The following is a 22,045-nucleotide window of genomic DNA, read 5'->3' as shown; positions in this document are numbered from 1 at the left end:
GCTATTAGAAAGAAGAAATCGAAAATGTGTTAACCATTCAAAGGCCACGGCGGCCATACTGGAAAATGTTTCGGAACGCTTGATATATTTCTGATAGATGTTCATGCAAAGAACATCCACAAAAAGTTTCAATATTAGCCTTAAGATTATTTGAGTAACAAATTAGTAGGCCATGGCGGCTAATATAGACAAAAACATCAAACGCCGGATACAATTCTGAGTTTTTACAAGAAACATCCACATCAAGTTTAATAAAAATCGGCCCAACGGTTTTTGTCAAAAAGTCAAAAATGTCTTTACCAATCAGAGACCACTTCGGCCATATTGGATTGATTTTGGCAACCCTGGGAACAAATCTGAAAAGGGACCTTGTTAGGAACATCCACAGAACGTATCATGCCAATTGGTTCAGTGGTTTTTGAGAAGACGTCGAACGACGGGCGGATTGCTATAGCAATAGACCGTTTGGCTCTTTGGGGCAGATGGACTAAAAATACAAATACCTGTTTGTTACATGTTTATTATACATGTATATGAATTACAGCAGTCATTTCTTTTCAATATGAATCCAATTCAAACTACACTGTTATATTATTCGATACAAGCAAATCCACATCTAGAAAATAGAATTCAAAGATTTGTGTTACAGAAACACAATGCACATGTAACAATGTAGATTAAATTTTTAACATTTAGTATACTGACAAATGCATTTGCATGTAATACTCACAGCAGCATATAAATTAATTAATGATAATTTCTGAAATTATTTTTTTCTTTTCTTTTTTTGTGAACAAAGACATTCATAGGCAAATTAGAAAAAAAGACTTCGAAAGAAATACATAAAAGCAAAACTTCAAATAATCTAGAAAAAATATTTTAATGTAGAAATAGTCACTTATGTGATAAAGTCTGCCAAACTTTACTTTTTTGAAATCATAGATACAGTTTTTGATAAGAATTTTCGTAATCCCTAAACATACTGAAAACTACTAAAAATGTTGGTAAAATGACCAGTGACATCCCAACTTCTCTAAACCCTCAAAATAGAAATACTGCAGAAACTGCTGAAGCTGCCGATTCGGAAGCAGAACTTCTAAACAATTATTTTGTCTTGGTTACGGACTTGGATGATTTAATGAAACATGTTCCATAACTTTATCTGAAATTCGGGTACCTTAACTACCCAAGAGGTAACTACGTGCTGGACCTGACGGTGTTAGTCATAAAATGCGTAAACTTGTCTGTCATTTTAGCTTGTATTTAAATGAGTCCTTGATAATAGTGGAAATTGGTACATTTTACTCTGATTTTTAAGGTGATTCTTCTTCGAAAATTTCAGACCAATTCCTTACTTAGCTGTGTAGGCAAAATTTTAAAAATAATTATAATCATCTATTTGATAACAATACAGCACGTTTTTTATTACCAAAACATTCTACAACCCACCGTTGAAGTATATCTATATTCTTATTGCCATGGGAAACAAAGAATTCATTACTGTAGTTTTTCTCGATTATTCTAAAGCTGATTTTTAATCCATTTTTGGTTTGAAAATAATATACATGTATTGTGGACTAGAAACTATAATTTCAGTTCATTTTCGATAATTTATTCGACTTCAAGTACCGCAAAGTATTTAGCGAAAAGATACTCAACACTCGAAGAACCCTCCTAGAGTCCTTCTGAACATACCCCCCCCCCCCTCCACCTTGATAAGCTGTACCTAGAAAAGCTTATCATCAATGACTTCTGAATAAACTTACTGAAAACCTGAGTGAATTATTTCAATTATGAACTAATACAAATACATAATTAGAAATTCACTTAAATTTACTAAAACTGACATAAAAATTACATCTTCTTCAAACCAAAAAATAAAACTTACCGATTTAACTATTTAAATGAAATGTTGAAATATTTAATTAGTTATCTATTAACTTATATCTTTAGAGATATCATCTTACGGATCAAACATTTGAAATTTTGATCTTATTATTATTATAAACAGAAAAACGCTTTTATCAAACAAAAATATCTATCAATAACTTTTAGTTTTACGGACATTTGATTTACTTCTTGTCTCACTATAGACAATAAACTAGATTTAAACATAATGTTACTATTTTATAGATAGCTCAACTATTATCTAGTTCTGCAATACTTCTGCAATTACTTTTATCAAATCTATCAACTAGACATAATTGCTACTTACAAAACAAATTATATTTCTTATGAGAAAATGATATTTTTTTTCGTAATATATCAGTTTCATGTACATGTATCTTTAATTCAATTATCAAAACCACCAGTCTATAAGTCTAAAACAAACCGTAAAATACAAACTAACTTGCACAAAAATCCTAGATATGCACTAACAATTCTATATTTTGTCTAGAATGGACATTTAAACAATTTGAATATTAACTTTTATACTATATTCTTGTATTACTGTCATATTACGTTTGACTATACATGTGTATTTAAATCTAAGTTTTAAACAAAATGTATAATAACCATTATTCTTTCAATTACCATACATGAGTTCCATGAATACAACAAACTATCTGGTATTTCCTGGTTTTACCAGTACTTTCAACAAGAACTTGTACTGTACACTTTCTAGTAACCAAATTTAACATTGGTATATACAGTTACACTGTTACTTTTTTCCAGTTTTCATTACAACAATGTACATCATTTAAAATACACATGAAACATGAAATGAATACTAGAACTGATTTTTACAACTTCAATTTCAAACAACTTTCAGACGTGTAATTTTAGACTGACTGTCAGCTATAACATTGACTTTGACAAAAGTTTTGACCTTTTAGTATAACACAGTTCAATGCAATACGTTTAAATATTAACAGTATTCATGGTTTTAATTTTGTATTATTAATTTCAAACAGTCTAAAAATGCCTTCTTTATGTGTCTGAAAATGTATGTCAAAACTTACAATACATAGTAAAGATAATACAATCTTCTTCATCTTGTTACACAGTGCATGATCTTCCTTTTTCCTGAAAGAGAAAAATGTCTGTCTCTTTGCCCAAGATTAAAATGTAGTATTTCAGATATTTCTTTATCTTAAAATCTATTTACATGTTTCTCTTGGGGATTATTATATCATCCACATGCGAGAATATTTTTGAGGGATTATTATGCCCTCCACACGCGAGAGTATTGTTGAGAATGGGTTAATTTGTAATATAAGAATGGGTTACCTTTTTAGCAAATACAATATATGAATAGGCTTATAATTGTTAGATCTGAATAATATGAAAATGGTAGGGATACTGACATTCAGCGGCACACCCCTACTTAAATATTTGGAAGTGCCGCTACAAGCAGTGTAGTTAAATTTGAATCATAAAATGGTTTAAAATGACAGTTGAATTACATGTTTCATCTTTCCAGATTAATAACTAGCCTGTCTGTTTTAAACACTCATCTCCACTTGTCAAAGTCATATGACATCCACAACGTGTAAATGACGAATAGTTACGGTAACTGTTCAACTCGAAACACTCATATCGTTGACAGCACTTTCGAAGCGATGGTTTCCTCGAAAGTAGCGATACGGTCCTTCCACTCTTTTGAGGAGATAACTTTATTTGTTTCATCAAGAAGGCGTTGCTTCCTGTGAGCTTGTTCATTGCTGCCTAAGCACTCGTTCTTGTAGTTAGACAGAGCCGATTGTGCGTTACTGTGGAACCTATCGATAGCGTCCTCCTTCAGTTTATATAGACGCTTGGTGGCTTGTACAATTCCCCAAAAAGAATTTAACGAATCCTTGATATCATTGACCTCACGTTGTGCCCATTCGTTCGCATCATCACCAGCAGATTTTATTATGTCCTTTAGTTTTTCCAATACTTTGAGGGAAACTTCCTTAAGGACGGTCTCAACTGGAATTTTCGAGAATTCAAGCGCGATTATGTGAACTTTCTCTAGCACCCAGTTTGTCAATAGCTTCGGCTGAATGACAGCGGGACATTCTCTGACATTTTCTTCCCCAAATGCCCCCATCAACATGGAGCCTTTCAATTGACTAACCATGCCCTTCCATCCAGGTACGAGTTCGGTCGATGTTATTTTCATAGCATAAGACTCTGGCAACGTCATCAGCCAGCCAGTCCCGTCCGGTTTAGGTTCGTCGTAAACATTGCGTTTGTTGTGCCTCTTGCAGATGGGGAGGATATAGTAGTATAAACCCATGTCTTTCTTTTTGAGATCATCATTCCACAGGTGACCGCCCACAATATTTCCTTCAAGAGGATTACTGTGTCCGCACACAGGGTCCTCTGATCCAATGTAGCACTTGCCACATTCCCCGTATCCATGAACAAAATATGTCTTTAGCCAATTTGTTGACCGCTTGTCATTTGATGAGTTCGCAACATTGTGGACGACTTTATTACCAAAGTATACAAGCTTTCCATATTTCACTTCCACGATCTTTTTCTTTACCATTTTCCCTGGCTGAGTTGAGAGAGAAGATTCAAACTTCTCCGCATCATCATCTTCTGCACAGCTTTCAAAGAGTTCTTGGAACAATTGGCTCACGTAATGCCCTCCAAATGGATCATCTACCAACGACTTTAGTTTCTTCCACTGAGCGCACATCGAGTATACTTCGTCTCCTTCCTTGCAATCACTATTTCCAAACACAGAGAAGAAGACGAAATCTTCCATGTCATCTTTCATTATCGGACCCTTAAAGAATCTGCATTTTTCTTCGTCACAATCATCATCGTCTTCGTCTTCTGGAATATCACCCTTCTCAATGGCGCGTATAACCCTTATCATCTTCGTAAGTCTGATGAAAGCTGGATCCTTGAAAACCCGTAAATGAGGGTCTATTGCATCGAGTGCTGCTTTGGCCAGTTTGTCAACCACTACATCCGAGGGCATCTCAGTAATCGCTTTTGAGAGGTCTTTTACACCTTGACTGTCGATTACGTCTTTCACAGCTTGATTTAGGTCTTTCTGTAGAGCGGCTTCCACTGCCTCTGTCGTTTGTGTAGTAATGTTATCCGACACAGTCGAATCTTCAGTTTCTTCAGTATTAACATGAACCGCTACTTCCATAACCATAGTAACGGCTGCTAAGAGAGATTCAACAACAGCTTCCATCTCCAACTTCTCTACAGCATAAGCGATTGCAGCAATAATTTCGTCAATGACGGACACAATAAGAATGGAGACCATATCTTTGAAGACGTCTCCGATAAATCGCAAAGGAAGAATAAGTTGGAACCTAAAAGAAGGAAAGGAATTTAGTTATGAGTAACAATTGATTAGGTCAGAATCTCTGACAAGAGCTAATATAATGACCGGCGAGTGACAGTAACTATTGGTTTCTGCTTTATGTCTTTTTGTCTCTATGTGTATCGGGACATGTCAGCTTGGCCCTAAAAATACGTTCCCGCACATGGTGGCACTGACAACTAATGAAGTTGGTTTCATACCTTGTAAGACCATGATATTATTGTTTTATTATTGCTGTATTCGTGCCTATTCTTAACGTGACGTACATCGGATTGCCTATGTTTATATTAAGTTTTGAAAGCAAGGACCGCGACAAAATATCGATACATTTACTATAATAATAGGTATCTATGAAAAAGCGCAGATAATGTATAACCTAAAAATTGAGTCTGAAACAGTTACTTGTTCATAAGTTTGTTGCTGATATATTAATACATGAGACTGAATAATAGCCGTCAGTTTTAACATTATCACAGTTATAACAGTTTTTGACATTCTCCAAAAGTCAGGCAATCAGATTTGTTCACAACGATTGCATGACAAGGAGGAACACTCGTAGAGACCATGCAAAAATATAGTTTCAGCCCTGTGCGATATGTAATTTACGGAAGCCGGATAGTGCCACGTGAGAAATATATTTTATTTGGCGGCTATCACATAAATAATCTGGTGGCCGCCACATGAATTAAGTAGCGGCCGCCGGATACTGACAATGTAACCCTAGAAACGTTCGTTTTTATGAAGACTGACGATTTAGCGGCTTCAAAGATTCGCGGAATACGCCGGTCGCGAAATACGCTAAAATGTAATAGCTTAAGCACATAAAAAACGTCGTAGCTAAAATTGCAGGTAAGTCTGTACATCAAACAAACATAAGATTAGGCCATGTGGCAACTGGACCATGGCTGTGCAAGGAAATAGTGTTTTAACAATAAAATTTATTGATACGGTAACATAGTCAATGTGATTTAAATAACAGAAATAGACAGACAGACAGACAGACATATAACTTTATCATCTCCCAAGGTAAACATATTACAACATGGGGATGAACTGCATCCAAAATTGAAGCTACATTAATACTTCCGGTTGCACCTTATTTACTGATGAATGTTGTGTTAATTTGTTTTCTAGAGAATTCTGGAGCATAAAAGTGTAATTGATCAATATTTTACTATTGTCAGTGTCTCACATAATTATCTATTTCGCTAAAATAAAATGTTGTCTCATAAACAATGTATTTGTTTGTTGTCACATTTCTGCTTAAATTACTCGATCTGTGATATAATTATATATATATAAATAATTTGTTCAATATTAAAAAAACTCCATTAATAAAATAATCGTGTCAAACTTTGATACGTGTTTTTAATAATTACAAATACATTTATCCCTGTCCAACACCTCACCGATTTTCCAATTACTACATTTTACCTTTGACATAATTCCGATTTTCACCTGTCAATCATGCGTTTTTTATATGTCAAAAGCTTAGGGGTTTTATATAACAAGGATAAGAATAATATGTTACTTATATCTAAGAGAAATTATTATACATGAAAAACCTTTCTTTTTATCACAATTACACACAAATGCTGCGATGCGTATCCGTATATCGGGTATATCAGCTGACTCACAATGAAAACTACAAAGTTTCGCGTTTTCATGGTAGCTGGCTGTTTCGCGCCTACCAAACTTCGCGGATACACATCAACCGCGAAAGTCGCTAACTTAAATAGCGCGAAACCATTTCTAGGTTTACAGTGTTTGTATTTCAATTTCAACCAATTCGTACCCATCATCTACGTATTGCCTATTTTAGGACCATACTAGTACACTGTCGTGTTTCAGCAATTAAGTAGGACTTTTAAGAATCCATTTTAATGAAATCCATGTAAAATTTTGTTTGTTTTATTGGCTTTCTTGGTTACCATGGAAACGGGCTCAAAGTATGCGAAAATAGGAGTTTTAGGTGTTTTTTGAGCTCCCGTATGCTCCATTTGCTTCATACAGGAGATAAGTATACAAGGAATCATAGATTATAGAATTTCCCCATAAAGATGCTATAAAACATTTTTGCAGCGTTTGTATGTTTTAGTGTTACCATGGAAACAGTTAAAAAATTGTTGAAAAGTGCTTAAAAACCAGTTTGTGAAAAAGCATCTTGCAAGCATGTATAGCCCCTTTGTTTTCTTCAAGCTTCACAAATAGGTAGATCTTACAGCAAAAACAAAACAAAAGGCCCCGAATTAGGGTTGCAATACAAATTGGTTACCATGGAAACATGCTCCAAATATGACATATATAATTGTTATTAATGAAGTTTATACGCCCCCAGTATGACGTTGGACCAGTCATATATAAGATACTGCAATGAAAAAATATAGCTCAGAACGTCCCCTTAAAGATTCTTTAAATAAATGCGTGGGCAGGTTACTTGTTTTGGATGTTACCGTGGCAACAAATCCAGAAAATGTTGAAATGTGCTTAAGAACCAGTTTTTAAATGCATACTGTTAGCACATATAGACATAGATTTTCTTGAAACTTCATAAACCTAAAGTCCATGATATACAAGAGAAAAAAAAGACCAAATTTTGGTTGCTATTTGTTTGCGTTGCCATGGAAACCAGATTCAAATATAGGAAAACTTTAAAGTTTAGTTCTATGCTCTGTGATTCCTTGTATACTTATCTTCTATGTGAATGCAATGGAGTCATACAGAAGGCTCAAAATACAACAAAAATGCATATTTTTGCATACATTGCGCCCGTTTCCATGGCATCTAAGGTGCATAGCAAGCAAAATTTCATCATTCCTTGTTTCATTTCTTGCATTATAAGCTACCTTTGTATGAAGTTTGAGGAATATCAATGACCATGTTTGCGACTCTCTCTATACAAGATGGGGAGTCGTTACAGAGAATTGGTATTAAGTTAGCAGTCTTCTCAGCTGGCGCAAAAACGAACTTCTCATATTATATAAGACATGGGACATAAATACTGTTTTTAAATCTTCAAACTTTTTTACTTGGAATAAGATATCACTTTTTATGATTTTTTGTCAAATGTTAAACATGTAAATTCGCCGGCAGAACTTATGTTTGAAAGGGAGAGCTGTGATTTGGTGCATCTAATTCTGGTTGCATCCAATGAAGCAACATACTTTTATTCTCTGTTTTTGTATTGACCTGTGCCAAGGATCTGAAGGATAGTGATTAAATGCATCAGATTTCTTCCGATCTACTGGACAGCTGCACTCCATATGTTATTTTTATAGCAACATATTTTGTTTGACTACACCTATTAAAGTGTTTAATAGTACTATTTTTCAGATCTGGCACTAAATCTTGCCCCATTACCTGTCATATTCTTAAAATTTCATTGCCGATGATAGGCCTAACAGATTATACATTACTGGTTCTCTCAACTTCTGACAAAGTCAATTTTACCTTTGAATAGGACAAGCACTTACAGGCTATAGCACTCTTATAAAACAGCTAATGATACAGCCCAAAACTGAAGTCGTATTTCAATGTCAAACTTCTATAGCAATAGTATTTGAATAATAAAAAATTGACTTCAAAAATTCTTAAGGCCTACATACAGCAAGCACAAGCCTTATTCAAAGTAAAATCATTATTTCGGGAAATGTTTTGTAATAATACATGTATATTGATTATAAGACCGCTAGAATTCCGGGTCCAGAGGTCCGGTTACCAATAGCAATTTCATTTTTAATTCGAAAAGCAGGCCAAAATGGTCTGCTCGAGAATCAAGCTTAAAGGTAACACTAGTTTACTTTCACACTCGGAGGTGGATTTAAAAACACGTGCCGGAAGCTAAGAAGGCGCACCTAGCGGACAAGAATTAATTCTCTCCACAGTGAATAAAGAACTTCATTCGATAGCTGAAAGTTATTCATATCTAAACAATCATGCAAGAAAGGTTTCCATTTGTTTAAAAAATATATTATTTTCCTTTTGAAGATAAAACATTGGACAGAAAACGGAAAATACTGTCATTATTTATCATGAAGCCAGTACGAGAACGCAGCGAATAGGAAATAACATCATCGTGACACCAGCTCCCGTAAATTTTGCAAAGTACGATATTCGCTGTAACAATTATGATGACATTTAAATGTAAACTTGCTGTTTTCAAGAGAATAGGTTCCCGCAAATTTTCACTTTCTTAGCAGTGAAAAGTTTCTTTGTTATTATATTTTTAGCTTAAGCTGATTTCAATGAGCTCGCTTTGAGGATTTACCTTATTTGATATTAGGGCAATTCCTGCTAAAGATTTAATAAACATTTAGTCCAAATAGTAGGACGTTTCTGGACAGCTAAATAACTTTTGACTGTCGCTGTCTCATCACGTCCAAACTTATTCTTCATATTTCTGTTAGGAATCCCCAATGAAAGCCGTTGGGAACGTTTTCTTGTACATGTCCGATATATTTGTAATGATTATGTTAAGCGCAGATAGCCAATCTGTGCAATTTACCAAACGTGCAGCGCATACAACAAATTTCTTTCCGTTGTTTATTTGCCTGCCAATTTACCAATCGTTGCGCAGGATAGGTTTGCTCTGTGTGATTGACCAAATGCGCAGCGCAAATAACAAATGTAACTTTAAATATCAGTAATTTGTGCTGCGTATTTGGTAAAATTCTGCAGTTAGAAAATTGATTATTTAACAAATGTCAAATGCTAGATGTCTTGGTATATATGGTCATTCTTTCTAATAAATGGTCTACTGTCATAAATATAAGTTTCATATCCAGTATCTTGTCGAGGTGTGATAAAATATTTCTACATCAGTAAATTCACAGCAGTCGGTCACCAAGTTTCAATACCTCCAATCTGAAACAATGCAATAAAACCCTCTGGCTAGCATACATCGTCCTATGGTATGTTTTAGGCTATCTTTTATACTTGTATTATTTCAGCTATACTAGAACACACAGACGGAGCATATTTCAATAAATCGCTTGTATAATGAAATACCACATATGTTTTACCAAAGTGAGCATATCTCTTTACTTGGCTTAGATAACAAATATCAACAGATCAGACTTTTCTTGACATACGATAATACAGTGAAGAAAAGTTTTAGATAACTGAATTAGGTAAAGCTTTGTCTTTTCTCAATAGTTTTTCTCATATGTGCTTATATCAAATCTAGGATTTTCGTGGATAATTAAGGTATTTCATTCTTTTAAAGTGATTAAATCAAATTCTATTCAGCCATTATAACCGTACAATTACTAGTATGATTTAGGACTAATATATTATTTCGGGATTGCCTGCTCTGTGCTAATGGCAAATCTGACATTACGCATATGTTTTAGTATTTTCTTGAATACCATATCAAACAGTTTAATATTTATACACTATATTATTGTCATTCATAAAGCCGGAGTACAAATTACAATAGTTGGCTCAGTGTACCTGTTTCACCGTGTCCAACGTATACGTCGCATTTACGGCGGGTACGCTAAATACGCGGTATATTGTACGTTCCATAACCGTCATTTTCTGTTGATTTTGTCAACATTCTGTATGGTGAGGTAAGAAAAACTAATTATTTTCATTGAAGTTCAACGTGTTTAAAGGAGCGAAATATTCAGTTTGAGCAACAGATCATTCACGCTACAAAATAAAACCAGTAACTACTGACTGAAATCTCACAAAATCACGTTTGTGAAATTATACACCGCACTTGACAGCTTTTTTTCGAAGGGGGAACCATGTAGTTTTCACAACTACAACATTTCTTTCTAAAAGACTTACAGCTATTTTACAGCTCAGGTAAATTTCAGGTTGTCCATTGTCCTGTCTCTTGTTCATGAATCGTTTGGTTGAATTCACTTTTGTCCAGTTTTCATGAATAATGACATTTCAGCTGTTTTCTAATCTGTCAATTGTTTTTATAGGAAAATATTATTTTCATAGAAGTAAATTTTCTATTGAATAATGCAGTTTAGCTTTATTTGCTACAGCTAACTGCTTCGATATTGCTTCGATTTGCTTTTACTTTATTTTATGTTATAGCTTATGCTTGTGTCTGTTTGTTTGCAGGACACCCTGTATTTCCACCCATCTGCATAGTCTTCCAACAATGGAATAAATATCAACAAACCCTTTTCAATTTTATTTTGTGACAACCCCCAGAAATAGATTATGTTCTACCAACTACTCCTCAGCCACATAGAGCACCCCTACGTCAGCATTTTTTTTTAAATATATAACTTGTAACACTATTCTCGCGTTGAAAGGGTTAAGAAGTCAATAGAATAGTTTTGAGAAACAGAAAGTGAACTTGAAAGTGAACATCCTAGTTCCAAACCGACTTCACACGTCAGTTAACTCGAATGTTTGTAGAAACTAGAGAATAAATGGACAGAACAACATTACCATGGGTAGCTTGAATAACCTGTCGCTCGTTCTGAATATGTCGCTTCTTTCAACACGTTGAACTTCAATGAAAATAAGTAGTTTTTTTACCTCGCCATGCAGGCTGTTGACAAAATCAACAGGAAATGCCGGTATTTGAACGTACAATATATCGTGTTTTTAGCGTATCCGCCGTAAATGCGACGTATACGTTGGACACAGTATGTTTTGCGCTTAAAATGAAGCCTGTAGTTACACCTTTTTAAAATAATATTCATAAAGGCTGTTGATTTCAACTTGGTTAGGCAATTATAGTTTTAATGTGTACAATCTTAGTAAACGACTTTCGTAAAACGGGAACAGAATATTATATATTTTAATTGTAAGATGCCCTTATTTTTGCAAGCAATGTCAACGAAAAATTTTAGAAATTCTCACCAAAGACATAATAACATGAATCTCGTATTTATAAATTTGTCTAATTAAGCTGGTTATTTCCACGAATTACCTGGTCTGTGTTAAAATCAAATCGCGAAATTACGTCGATATTTTAGGCATTTTCTCCTCCATATTTATTTATTTCAACAAGGTTATTCAACCATATCGTTTTACTATTAACAACTAAAAAAGAAAAAAATATTAAACTTGTAATTTTTCGCTAACAGTTCAAGTTTTTACACATTTAATTTTTTATGCCACTATAATTTATTACTAACCAACTAAAATATGACTCAAATATTATCTTTTTGCGTGGCATGGTTTTTTACTTACCTAAAAGAAACGTTTATCATCGAATTAAAGGAGTTATTAACAAATCAGGTTGCGCAGAAAACCGAAAATGCAGTACTTGTCTGTCCTGCGCTAATAGTATATCCCGTCATTAAGCGGATAACTCTAATATTGTACATAAAAACTAATTAACTTTAATTTAATTGTTCCATTATAGTTCAACATAAATGATATAAAGTTTAACAAAACTGGAACATAGTACTTCTTTGTGACCTGCGCATGATGTCTTTCTTGCACCAAAAGCAAATCTTGAAATGACGCCGGTATTTTAAGTATTATTAATAAAAACTCGTAATATCATATTCGTCTTTGCAAAAGCTACATTTTCAGTCAATAATGTTTATGAAATATATTCAATTTAACGGAGTAATGTCCAGATTTTCTATTAGCGCAGGACACACATCTTGCGCAGATAACAAATGTAATATTTCGTTCACGTTTTAATGAATATTGAGCTCAATTTTGTCTACTATAAAATCTTATAATAATTATAACTTGTTTTAGAAATGAAATATATTTGAAATATCGGTGTCATTTCATGATTAATTTTGCTATTAGTGCGGGACGGACATGTTACAGATGTAACATTATATTTATCTTTGCAAAAGTTACTATTTAAGTCTGTAATGGTATAACAAAAAAGGTAACATGGTTTTTGAAAGATATTCAAAATATCGAAGTACAGCCACACCTGTGTTAAAGACCACCTCTGAACAGAGACCATCTGGTTATAAAGACCAAATGTGATGTTTCCCATTTTAACACTTAAAATGTATTTTAACCTGTGCATAAAGACCACCTCCAAAAAAAGAACATATATTGGCTCTCCCAAAGGTGGTCTTTATAGACAGGTTTGACTGTAATGTCAAGACAGAGATCCTTCGCAAATAACAAATGCAATATTTCGTTCACTCTTTGACAAAAAATTCTCTTTTTAGCTCGACTATTCGAAGAATAGGGGAGTTTGCGTACCACCCAAAATATTTTCAAAGTCCATTGAGATATTGCTTTCATATTTTGCATACTTGTTTACCATCATGACCCCATTCTGTAAACAGGAGCAGACAACTCTATCAAGCATTTTGACTGAATTATGGCCCCTTTTCGACTTAGAATATGCTTATTGTAATGTTAAAGTTTGCGTACCACCCCAAATATTTTCAAAGTCCATTGAGGTATTGCTTTGATATTTTGCATACTTGTTTACCATCATAACCCCAGTCTGTAAAAAGGAGGAGGCAACTCTATCAAGCATTTTGACTGAATTATGGCCCCTGTTCGACTTAGAATATGCTTATTGTAATGTTAAAGTTTGCGTACCAACTCAAATATTTTTAAAGTCCATTGAGATATTGCTTTCATATTTTGCATACTTGTTTACCCTAGTCTGTAAAAAGGAGGAGGCAACTATATCAAGCATTTTGACTGAATTATGGCCCCTGGCCCCTTTTCAACTTAGAATATGCTTATTGTAATGTTAAAGTTTTACTCATAGCTTATATTATACTATCAAACACTGAGAATAGTCGAGCGCGCTGTCAGCTGACAGCTCCTGTTTCTATTTATTTTCTACTACAAAACATTTGGAAAATAAAATCAGATAGATAGTTTAGAAATGAAATATATTTGAAATATAGGTATCATTTCAGGATTTGCTATAAGCGTAGGGCCGACATCCCGCACACTTTACAGATGTAACATTAGACTCGTCTTCGCAAAAACTACAATTTTAGTCTGTAATGGTAAAACAAAAGTTAATATAGTGTATGAAATATATATAAATTATCGAATACTGTACAGATTTTCTATAAGCACAAGACAAACATCCTGCGTAGATAAAAATGTAATATTTCGTTCACCTTAATTTATTCTATTTATTTTGTACTATAAAACTTTATAAAATAATACAATCAACAAAATCTTTTAGAAATGCAATATATTTGAAATAAAAGTGTAAATTCAGGATTTGCTATTAGCGCTGGAACGACATCCCGTACACTTTACATATGTAATATTATATTCGTCTTTGCAAAAACAATTTTAGTCTCTTATGGTATAACAAATTTATGGTTTATGTAAGATATTCAAATTATCGGAGTATCACACCAAATTATGTTCAGATTTACTATTACAGCAGGACAAACCATAGATACTTGGTTAGAAATTACTTTAACCTCTGGATGGTCATAGTTATGATAAAATATTTGACTGAGCATGCATATAGACCGAAAATGCCCAAAAAGCAACAAAATAATGGGTAAGCAGACTAGCCTTAATTTACACAAGATAACAATGTCAAAATGTAAACAAAAATATCTCCCTCGATCTTCGCTAAATGTATGTACATTTACCTGAAGGTTACTGGCTCCAGAAGATAGACAGACAGTGTAGTTCCCCAAAGACACCGATACACATACACAACTTTGCACTTTTTCATTAGATTTCACTTTTGCACGTACTGACGGGGGCTGCTACATTCGAATGGATTCTTGATCGCTTTACGACGCCGTTACGTACAGTTATGCGCAGGCTGTCTACCACTACTTTGTACGCTGGACACGTACGGCTGATCATGTTTCAAATCAACAACAACAACATTCGAATTCAAATTTTCCGTTACGCGAATTTCAAATTTTCCATGCAAACTATCTTCGATATTTGAGAAGAGATCGTGTAAATCAGAACGTGACTACCAACGTATTGTGTTTCCTGGTAATGCCTGGTATTTCCTTTCATGTGATTCATAAATAACGTTGTACATAATCTATGTAGTCTCCTTATTATTATTATATTATAGTTCGACATAGATTTAGCACTGTTTAGGTCAAAGGCTTGGGGTTGAGCATAAAATACACTTTTGACAGAAGCGGTAACATTTTGAATTATTTGCGACTACGCTTTAATCTCTGCCTAAGCATTGACTATTTAGCATTATCAATAGAACTACCACACTTGGAATACTTTTAAAAGTACGACCAGGCGACGATGATTTAGAGGTTATCCGAGATTCGAATCCTGATCTAGACTTTACATCGAACTACCCTCAGAGCTGTTCTGGGAGAAGCATTGGCCGTGTGCCTACTTAGTTTCAATATTTGCAAGACTTTTAGAGAGGAGGAATGTAGTGGTACTCGTATCAGGTGACACTTGACACGTTAAAACTGTATTTCGGAGACTTCGTGTCATTCTTCTAAATGTTTTGATAACTGTCTTATATGGGATAGGAGCAGGTGATAGTTCTTTTTTTTTAATTGTTAAGAAGATTTTACATTTCAGCATTTATATTTTCAATATTTGTTTAATTAAACATAAGTAATAGTTTGTACAGGCTCTATTGGTAGGGTAGTGTGTACCAATTGAGCTGCCAAGGTCACCTGAAACTGAAACTAAATAATTTGATTAAACGCCTATTTCCGTTAATGGAGGATCAGTATTACACTGTTTGAAAACTTCTATCAAATGTATGCGATAAGGGATAGCCTCGGAAAAGTATGGGTATTCAAAACAGTTTTTACCACTGTCCCCGTACAATTGATCACTTACTGGGGGTAGCTCATAAAATCACCAGACAGAATTACCTGTAACCCCCCAAAATACCTATTGCTTTTTCTCATCGATCTACAAATGGTATCTACAGTTTCAAACAATTTTTGACTTACCATTGAGCATTTGTCAAAATAAGTGCATCACAGTTTTGAATTCTCTGTTTTGTTTCGATGAATTTTTCATCATAATTGATTAAATCTTGCTTTAAAAATCTCCAAACCCTGGCCAACGATGTATGGTTTGTCCACCTGGGAACTGTCTCGCAGCGATACCGTTGTTACAAGTGATTGACATATTCTTCCCACGAGTTACCATGTCACGTGCAAATTTATTCCATAAAAAGGATTTACCAACTTGACCAGTTAGCACGATATTATGCCCAGAGGAAGCATATGTGTAGAATAATGATTGGCTAACACTTACCATGTTTGAATTTTGGAAATTACCTGCGTGAAATCTTTAGAAAATACATAGCTTACTCAAAGGAGACGACAGCAACACATATGACATGAACTGAAAAGACACCACCATACTATACAGCACAACTGCAACAACTTAACGTATCTAATACAACGGCCAGTACATTTGCTGTAAAGTAAAGTATACCAAAGTACTGAGGCATTCGTGTTGAAAATTTTGCACCGTACGTTTCCAGCGTACAAAGTAGTGGTATCCGGCTTGCGCATAACTGTACGTAACGGCGTCGTAAAGCGAGCAAGAATCCATTCCAACGTAGCAGCCCATATCGTGCAAAAGTGAAATTAAATGAAAACATCGAGGATTTCTCGAGAACAGTGCAGAGCTGTGTATGGGTACCGGTGTCTTCGGAGAGCTACATTGTCTGTCTATCTTCTGGAGCCAGTAACTTTCGGGTAAATGTACATACATTTAGCGAAGATCGAGGGAGATATTTTTCCTTACATTTTGACATTGTTATCTTGCGTAAATTAATGCTAGTATGTTCCGCTGGCTGTCGGTAAACCCATTATTTTGTTACATTTGGGGCATTTTCGGTCTATATGCATGCTCAGTCAAACATTTTCCAATTAACTAAGACCATTCAGAGGTTAAGGTAATTTCTATCCAAGCATCTGTGATGCTGAAGGCGTTTTGGTTTCGAAAGCCTTCCGGAAACTAACGGAAATGCTCGACGGTGCAACTGTTCATTAAAATTTGAAAAATGCAAAAAACTCGCAAGTCAAATATATATATATATATATATATATATATAATTTTAAAATTCATTTGTTTTTTTTTAAATTTAATCAACAAAATCATAAACTGATTTATTTGAAACTGGTTTATCTAAAACACAATTTAAAAGAAAAAATGTAGTATATGTCATATTTTATAACTAAAAACAAATGCAATGTTTGACCGTCTACCTAATGCGTATTTCATATGTAGTCGAAAATATACATGGACAATATTTGACCGGTAATTTAAGAATGTTGCTTTCTGCTTCTTTTAAATAAAATCAATTAGATTAACGAATAAACTTTATGTTAAAAGCAGAATTTTATGACAACAGTTAGTGCTATATATATGTAGCGTGAAAAAATGATTGAGGGAAATGCCTCTTTGCTTTATTATCCGTATTGTTCAGCAACAATACATAGAGGATATTATATGAGTGTCTTTTCATATTGAATTTATTAAACGAGTTGAATAGATTCAATGTTGAAAGTCACAAGTGTAATATTTTTTTATCACATGTTAGCCTTTCCTGTTGAAACAACAAAAATTCTACTTCCTTTTACTATTTAAACAAGTTCATTTAACCAACGTCTCCTATACTATAAACGACGTCGACGTTAAAGCTTTATTACACTAGTGTATTATCATTTTTATTTTTAATGGCTTTATTATACTCCCATGACGTCAAACATGTGATAGATTTTGGATATATATAAATTATTGTAAAGTTCTACTGAAGGAGGTGCTGGGGCATGAGGACTGATGCACAGTTCTTTACCCTGTTTATACAGACTTGAACCGTGGTCGCTGTTGTCTTTCTTACTTGTGCTCTTTGAATCGAAATTATTCTTGATAGGTGGTACATATACTTTATATATCACAATGTATTTTGCATGTAAGGACAATAACATTTATTTCTCATAAACAAACTTAGCATGATGATATCAAGGGCATTTTTTTTCTGCGAGATCGAACATGCAATATGACGTCGTTAAAAATGAATATTAATGTCTTGAAAAGTGGCTTTCAAAATTTTAAAAAGAATGTTTAGTTATAATAGCTAAAACTTTCTTTATCCCACGGTCAAGATCAACACTGAATCAACCTGACTATGCATTTGTCCTTGGATTAAATGATCTGGGGAAATTATATTTAGATATAAGCCTAAGCGTCTTCTGGCTTGTGGCACTTCAAAGAATCGTGTTTAAAAGCAAAAGCTGGCAAAGTCAAATCCATTTTATAGTATTTCAGATGCTTCCGACCTAAGATTTGGAACACTAATATGGAATTACTAAACTACGATCATCATTTTTACAAATTATAAATAAACGATGAAACGTTTTTTTTATACTACAGGTGTAGTGTGGAACTATTGCTAGTGCAAATAAAGACACTTGGTTTACAAATCGTTTTAAAAATTAATACATTTACTGGTACACATCTACAACATGTTATTGCTTTTTTGACTAAAATCGTAGCATCGCTCTTTGATTGTTTCTAGGTTTTTTTGTTCCTAATTTGACATTTTTGCCTTCGTTCTTTAGATTACATATTGTGAAATCAGGAGGGGTAGAGTTAGACATCTTTAAAAATACTGAGTTACATGCGGTAAAAGTTCTCTATTTTTGCCTTCGTTCTTTAGATTACATATTGTGAAAGAAATGCAGGTTGGTTTTACTTCTGCCCCAAGGTTATTTTTGAATGAAGTGAGCAAAATTCAAAACAGACCCACAGAAATCGATCTTAATTTTTCAATGTTGGAGTTAGAATTCTCCCTCATTAAATCTGTTTACTTGAGGCACCCTAGAAAAAAAATGATATTTACAGTTTTATTTTGTGTTTTATAATTGTTTAACAATAGTTTGATGTTTCTTTTATCAAAATTAATGCTGTAATGAATTCTCTGCAAACGTTTAAGATAGTGGCCATCACATTGAAATTTGTCTCTACTTGAGCTTGAGGAAATACCATAAATTATACAAAATTTACAAAAAACGGCACGGTAAAAGTTGTTTAAAATTTGCAACACAGTGCGAAACATGGTCAACTTTAAGAATATACCAAGCAAATGCTATTTTATTAAACATTACTATAAGGGGTCCAATACCAAAAAAAAAAAAAAAAAAAAAGAAAAAAAAAAAAAATCCGACCTACCTACCTTAATATTTTTGAGCATGTTACCGGAAATATTTTTTAGGCCTAACGGATAATCAGTAAACATGAAAAATTTGATTTATAAACAATCGAAGACATAATTTCATGTGCATTGTATTTCTATATCCTTTTTTGAAGTTTCAAGTTCTGAAAACATCATACATTGTAAAACCTCAATTAAACCTTAACAAGAAACTGTTACAAATTTTCTTGACATTTATTTGATAATCCTATTACAGCCGTTTCGGAGCAGAACGTGACGAATTTTGTATCGAAATATTCTTTCAGAACACACAAGTCATCATTTTTAAATTCCTTACTTAATTCATCAAAAAATAAAACTGCAATAGATCAAAGATATATTATATAAGTGTTGTCAGTGTACGCTTTGTGTGTAATTTAATTTAAATTTGTTTACTGTCCGTCAGTTTCCAAACAGTACCTGTATCCGAATTCTCGTTATCTCTCCTTTCATGTAACTCTTCAGGAGGCAGGAAACAGTTTTCAGCTGTTAGTGACGAATTGGCCAGGACCAAATTTACAAATCAGAGGCAATTTACGGATTGTTACATGTTTGAACTTGTGTGGTTACAGACTCTTGTGTGCGGTTTTGAAAATTGGGTAGGCGACTCTAGCCCGAGAATTTCTGAAAACTGTTTACTGCCTCCTCAGAAAGGGAGTACTATATGTCTTGGAACGCTGTTTTACAAGCAATCAGCGAGCAAAATTTCGTTCATCAAAGGTAAGCGTTTACTCAGAAATTCTACCTTCTTTTTTTGGCAATCAACTTTCTGTTTGTTTACACATCTTAGTGATTCAAAATGACACTCATGCGCATGCGCGGATGATAACCGATGTTGCCAAATTCAAGGGAGGTAAATCCTGAGCCTACGATTTGCACTCCGTTGTAGAATTACTCTTCCTTTGTAGTTGAGTAAAGTATTACGAAAATTATATTTCGTGGATAAATAGTAACACGGTAAAGCGCTCGCTTCAGGTGGGAGAGGTCGTGGGTTCGATTCCCGGTCAGCGCTGCAATATTTAAACTTTTTTTTTTAATTCTTTTAAATATATATCAACACCAACACAGCTTAAGGACGTAGAGTTGATATAAAACTCCTTTATACTGAGAGTACAATGTATACAGTAATCAAATAAACTACTATAGATCTACAAGCTAGACAGATACGCAAAGTGAAAGGTGCTTGCCTGAAGTGTTGCACAATATGAGTATACAGGTGATGCACGGTACCGTACGTAATAGATCGGAAGGTAGTCACACACTTTGTACTATTGAAGGGAAAAAGTAGTAAATGTTAATTACATTTTTTAAAATCAAAATTATAAAAGATTTTCAGTCATAATATTTTTAAAGCTGCTTACGAAACCATTTGTCGGAAACTGGTACTATAGATAAACCAATTAACGTTAATTAGACTGCCCCTTTTGGACGCATGCGCAGATAAGGCTGGTATTGTTAACACCCTTGCAAAGAGTAAAGACTAAGGTTTAAAGATTTGTAGATTATTTTGTAAACTATTTGTATTTAAAAATAAATATAGATAAAACCCTAATTTTTCTATCGGAAACTGGTCTGAAACAGTATTATTTTTTAGTTGAACTTCTGCTTTACATACATGCAATTTTAACAGTAGAGAAGTTTTTAATTTTCGCTAGGAAACAATTTTCTAAACAAAACAATAAACTTTTTAACATAATACTTGATAAATTTTAATAATTTTGCAGCTAAGCAATTTCTAAACTCTCCAAACTGTAATTGTAAAGATTTTTTTAACATATTAAGTAATTAAAGACTATAACAAGAAGTACAATAACGCCCATGATAATAGAAAAAAACTCTGTACTCGATTTCTACATATAAAGAAGCATTAAATTACTACAATTATTTAACCGGGACGATTATTTTTGCGTTAGGATATTTTTACGATATCTTATCTAAAATTCACTTGAACCAAAATGAGAAAAAAATATTAATAAATTCAGTACGTTTAGTATGAATAGAAACCTACCAAATACAGCGAATTAAAGTATACTCTCGTAATAAAACATTTTATTAATCAAATATTAGTCAAAAATTGACATGTATATGCAAATCAGATCAATTGAAGTGCAACAGACGTTACCTTAGTTACGTGTGTTAATTCCAGCTGAATTTGCGCCTCTGGCAATCATTCCATACATTCCAAACCATTTGTTTAAATGTTACTTTAAATAATATCTTCAAGTCTCAAGTTCATTTATTTAAACGACTTTCTTTGTATCAACACACTTTTTTTTTTTATAAAAACACAGGCATCTATATGTATGAATTCCTTATATTTCTGCAAATGTATACAAATAAATGAATTTAATATTTAAATATTAAGAATATTTTAGCAGTGATAAAACACATGTCTAGTTAACGATAATTGTTTACTATTATTCAATGCTTAACTGAGTACAAATTCTATTTATATATACTTGATGACGTAGTCATTTAATGAAGTAGCACAGGGGCTTAAAGATGTGCCTATCTCCTTTAAAGAAATGGAAAGGCTCGAAACTAAAGCGCCTATTCAGGACATTAATAAATATATGTATGACAGCAGACTATGTGTATTGTTTAAAGCTATGTTCGTTAATTCCTTTAAAGTTTTGAACAGCTCAGGACCACGTGTCGTCTGA

The 22,045-nt window shown here is 33.6% G+C and overlaps 1 protein-coding gene across 2 annotated transcripts; it reads right to left on the bottom strand.

Annotated features, from left to right (window-relative positions):
* Positions 1-502: 502 nt before the first annotated feature.
* Positions 503-21,799, bottom strand: LOC128554304 (uncharacterized). 2 transcript variants are annotated; one of them, XM_053535566.1, is made up of 3 exons: positions 21,505-21,799; positions 20,570-20,650; positions 503-5,267 (listed from the first exon to the last, which is right to left on the bottom strand). In XM_053535566.1, exon 3 carries the CDS (start codon positions 5,216-5,218, stop codon positions 3,536-3,538), a length of 1,683 nt encoding a protein of 560 aa, XP_053391541.1. In that variant the 5' UTR covers positions 5,219-5,267; positions 20,570-20,650; positions 21,505-21,799; the 3' UTR covers positions 503-3,535. The 2 variants fall into 2 exon arrangements, with proteins under 2 accessions (XP_053391541.1, XP_053391540.1); XM_053535565.1 differs by lacking the exon at positions 20,570-20,650.
* Between the last annotated feature and the right edge of the window lie 246 nt (positions 21,800-22,045).

The sequence above is a fragment of the Mercenaria mercenaria genome, unplaced genomic scaffold, assembly GCF_021730395.1.
Source record: "Mercenaria mercenaria strain notata unplaced genomic scaffold, MADL_Memer_1 contig_4923, whole genome shotgun sequence".
Taxonomy (NCBI): Eukaryota; Metazoa; Mollusca; class Bivalvia; order Venerida; family Veneridae; genus Mercenaria; species Mercenaria mercenaria.
Note: the sequence above shows the minus strand (reverse complement) of the source record. Positions and strands in the feature narration are given on the sequence as shown.

Excerpts from the sequence above, each read along its gene's own strand:
- LOC128554304 (XM_053535566.1), bottom strand. The coding sequence starts at position 5,218 with ATGGTCTCCATTCTTATTGTGTCCGTCATTGACGAAATTATTGCTGCA.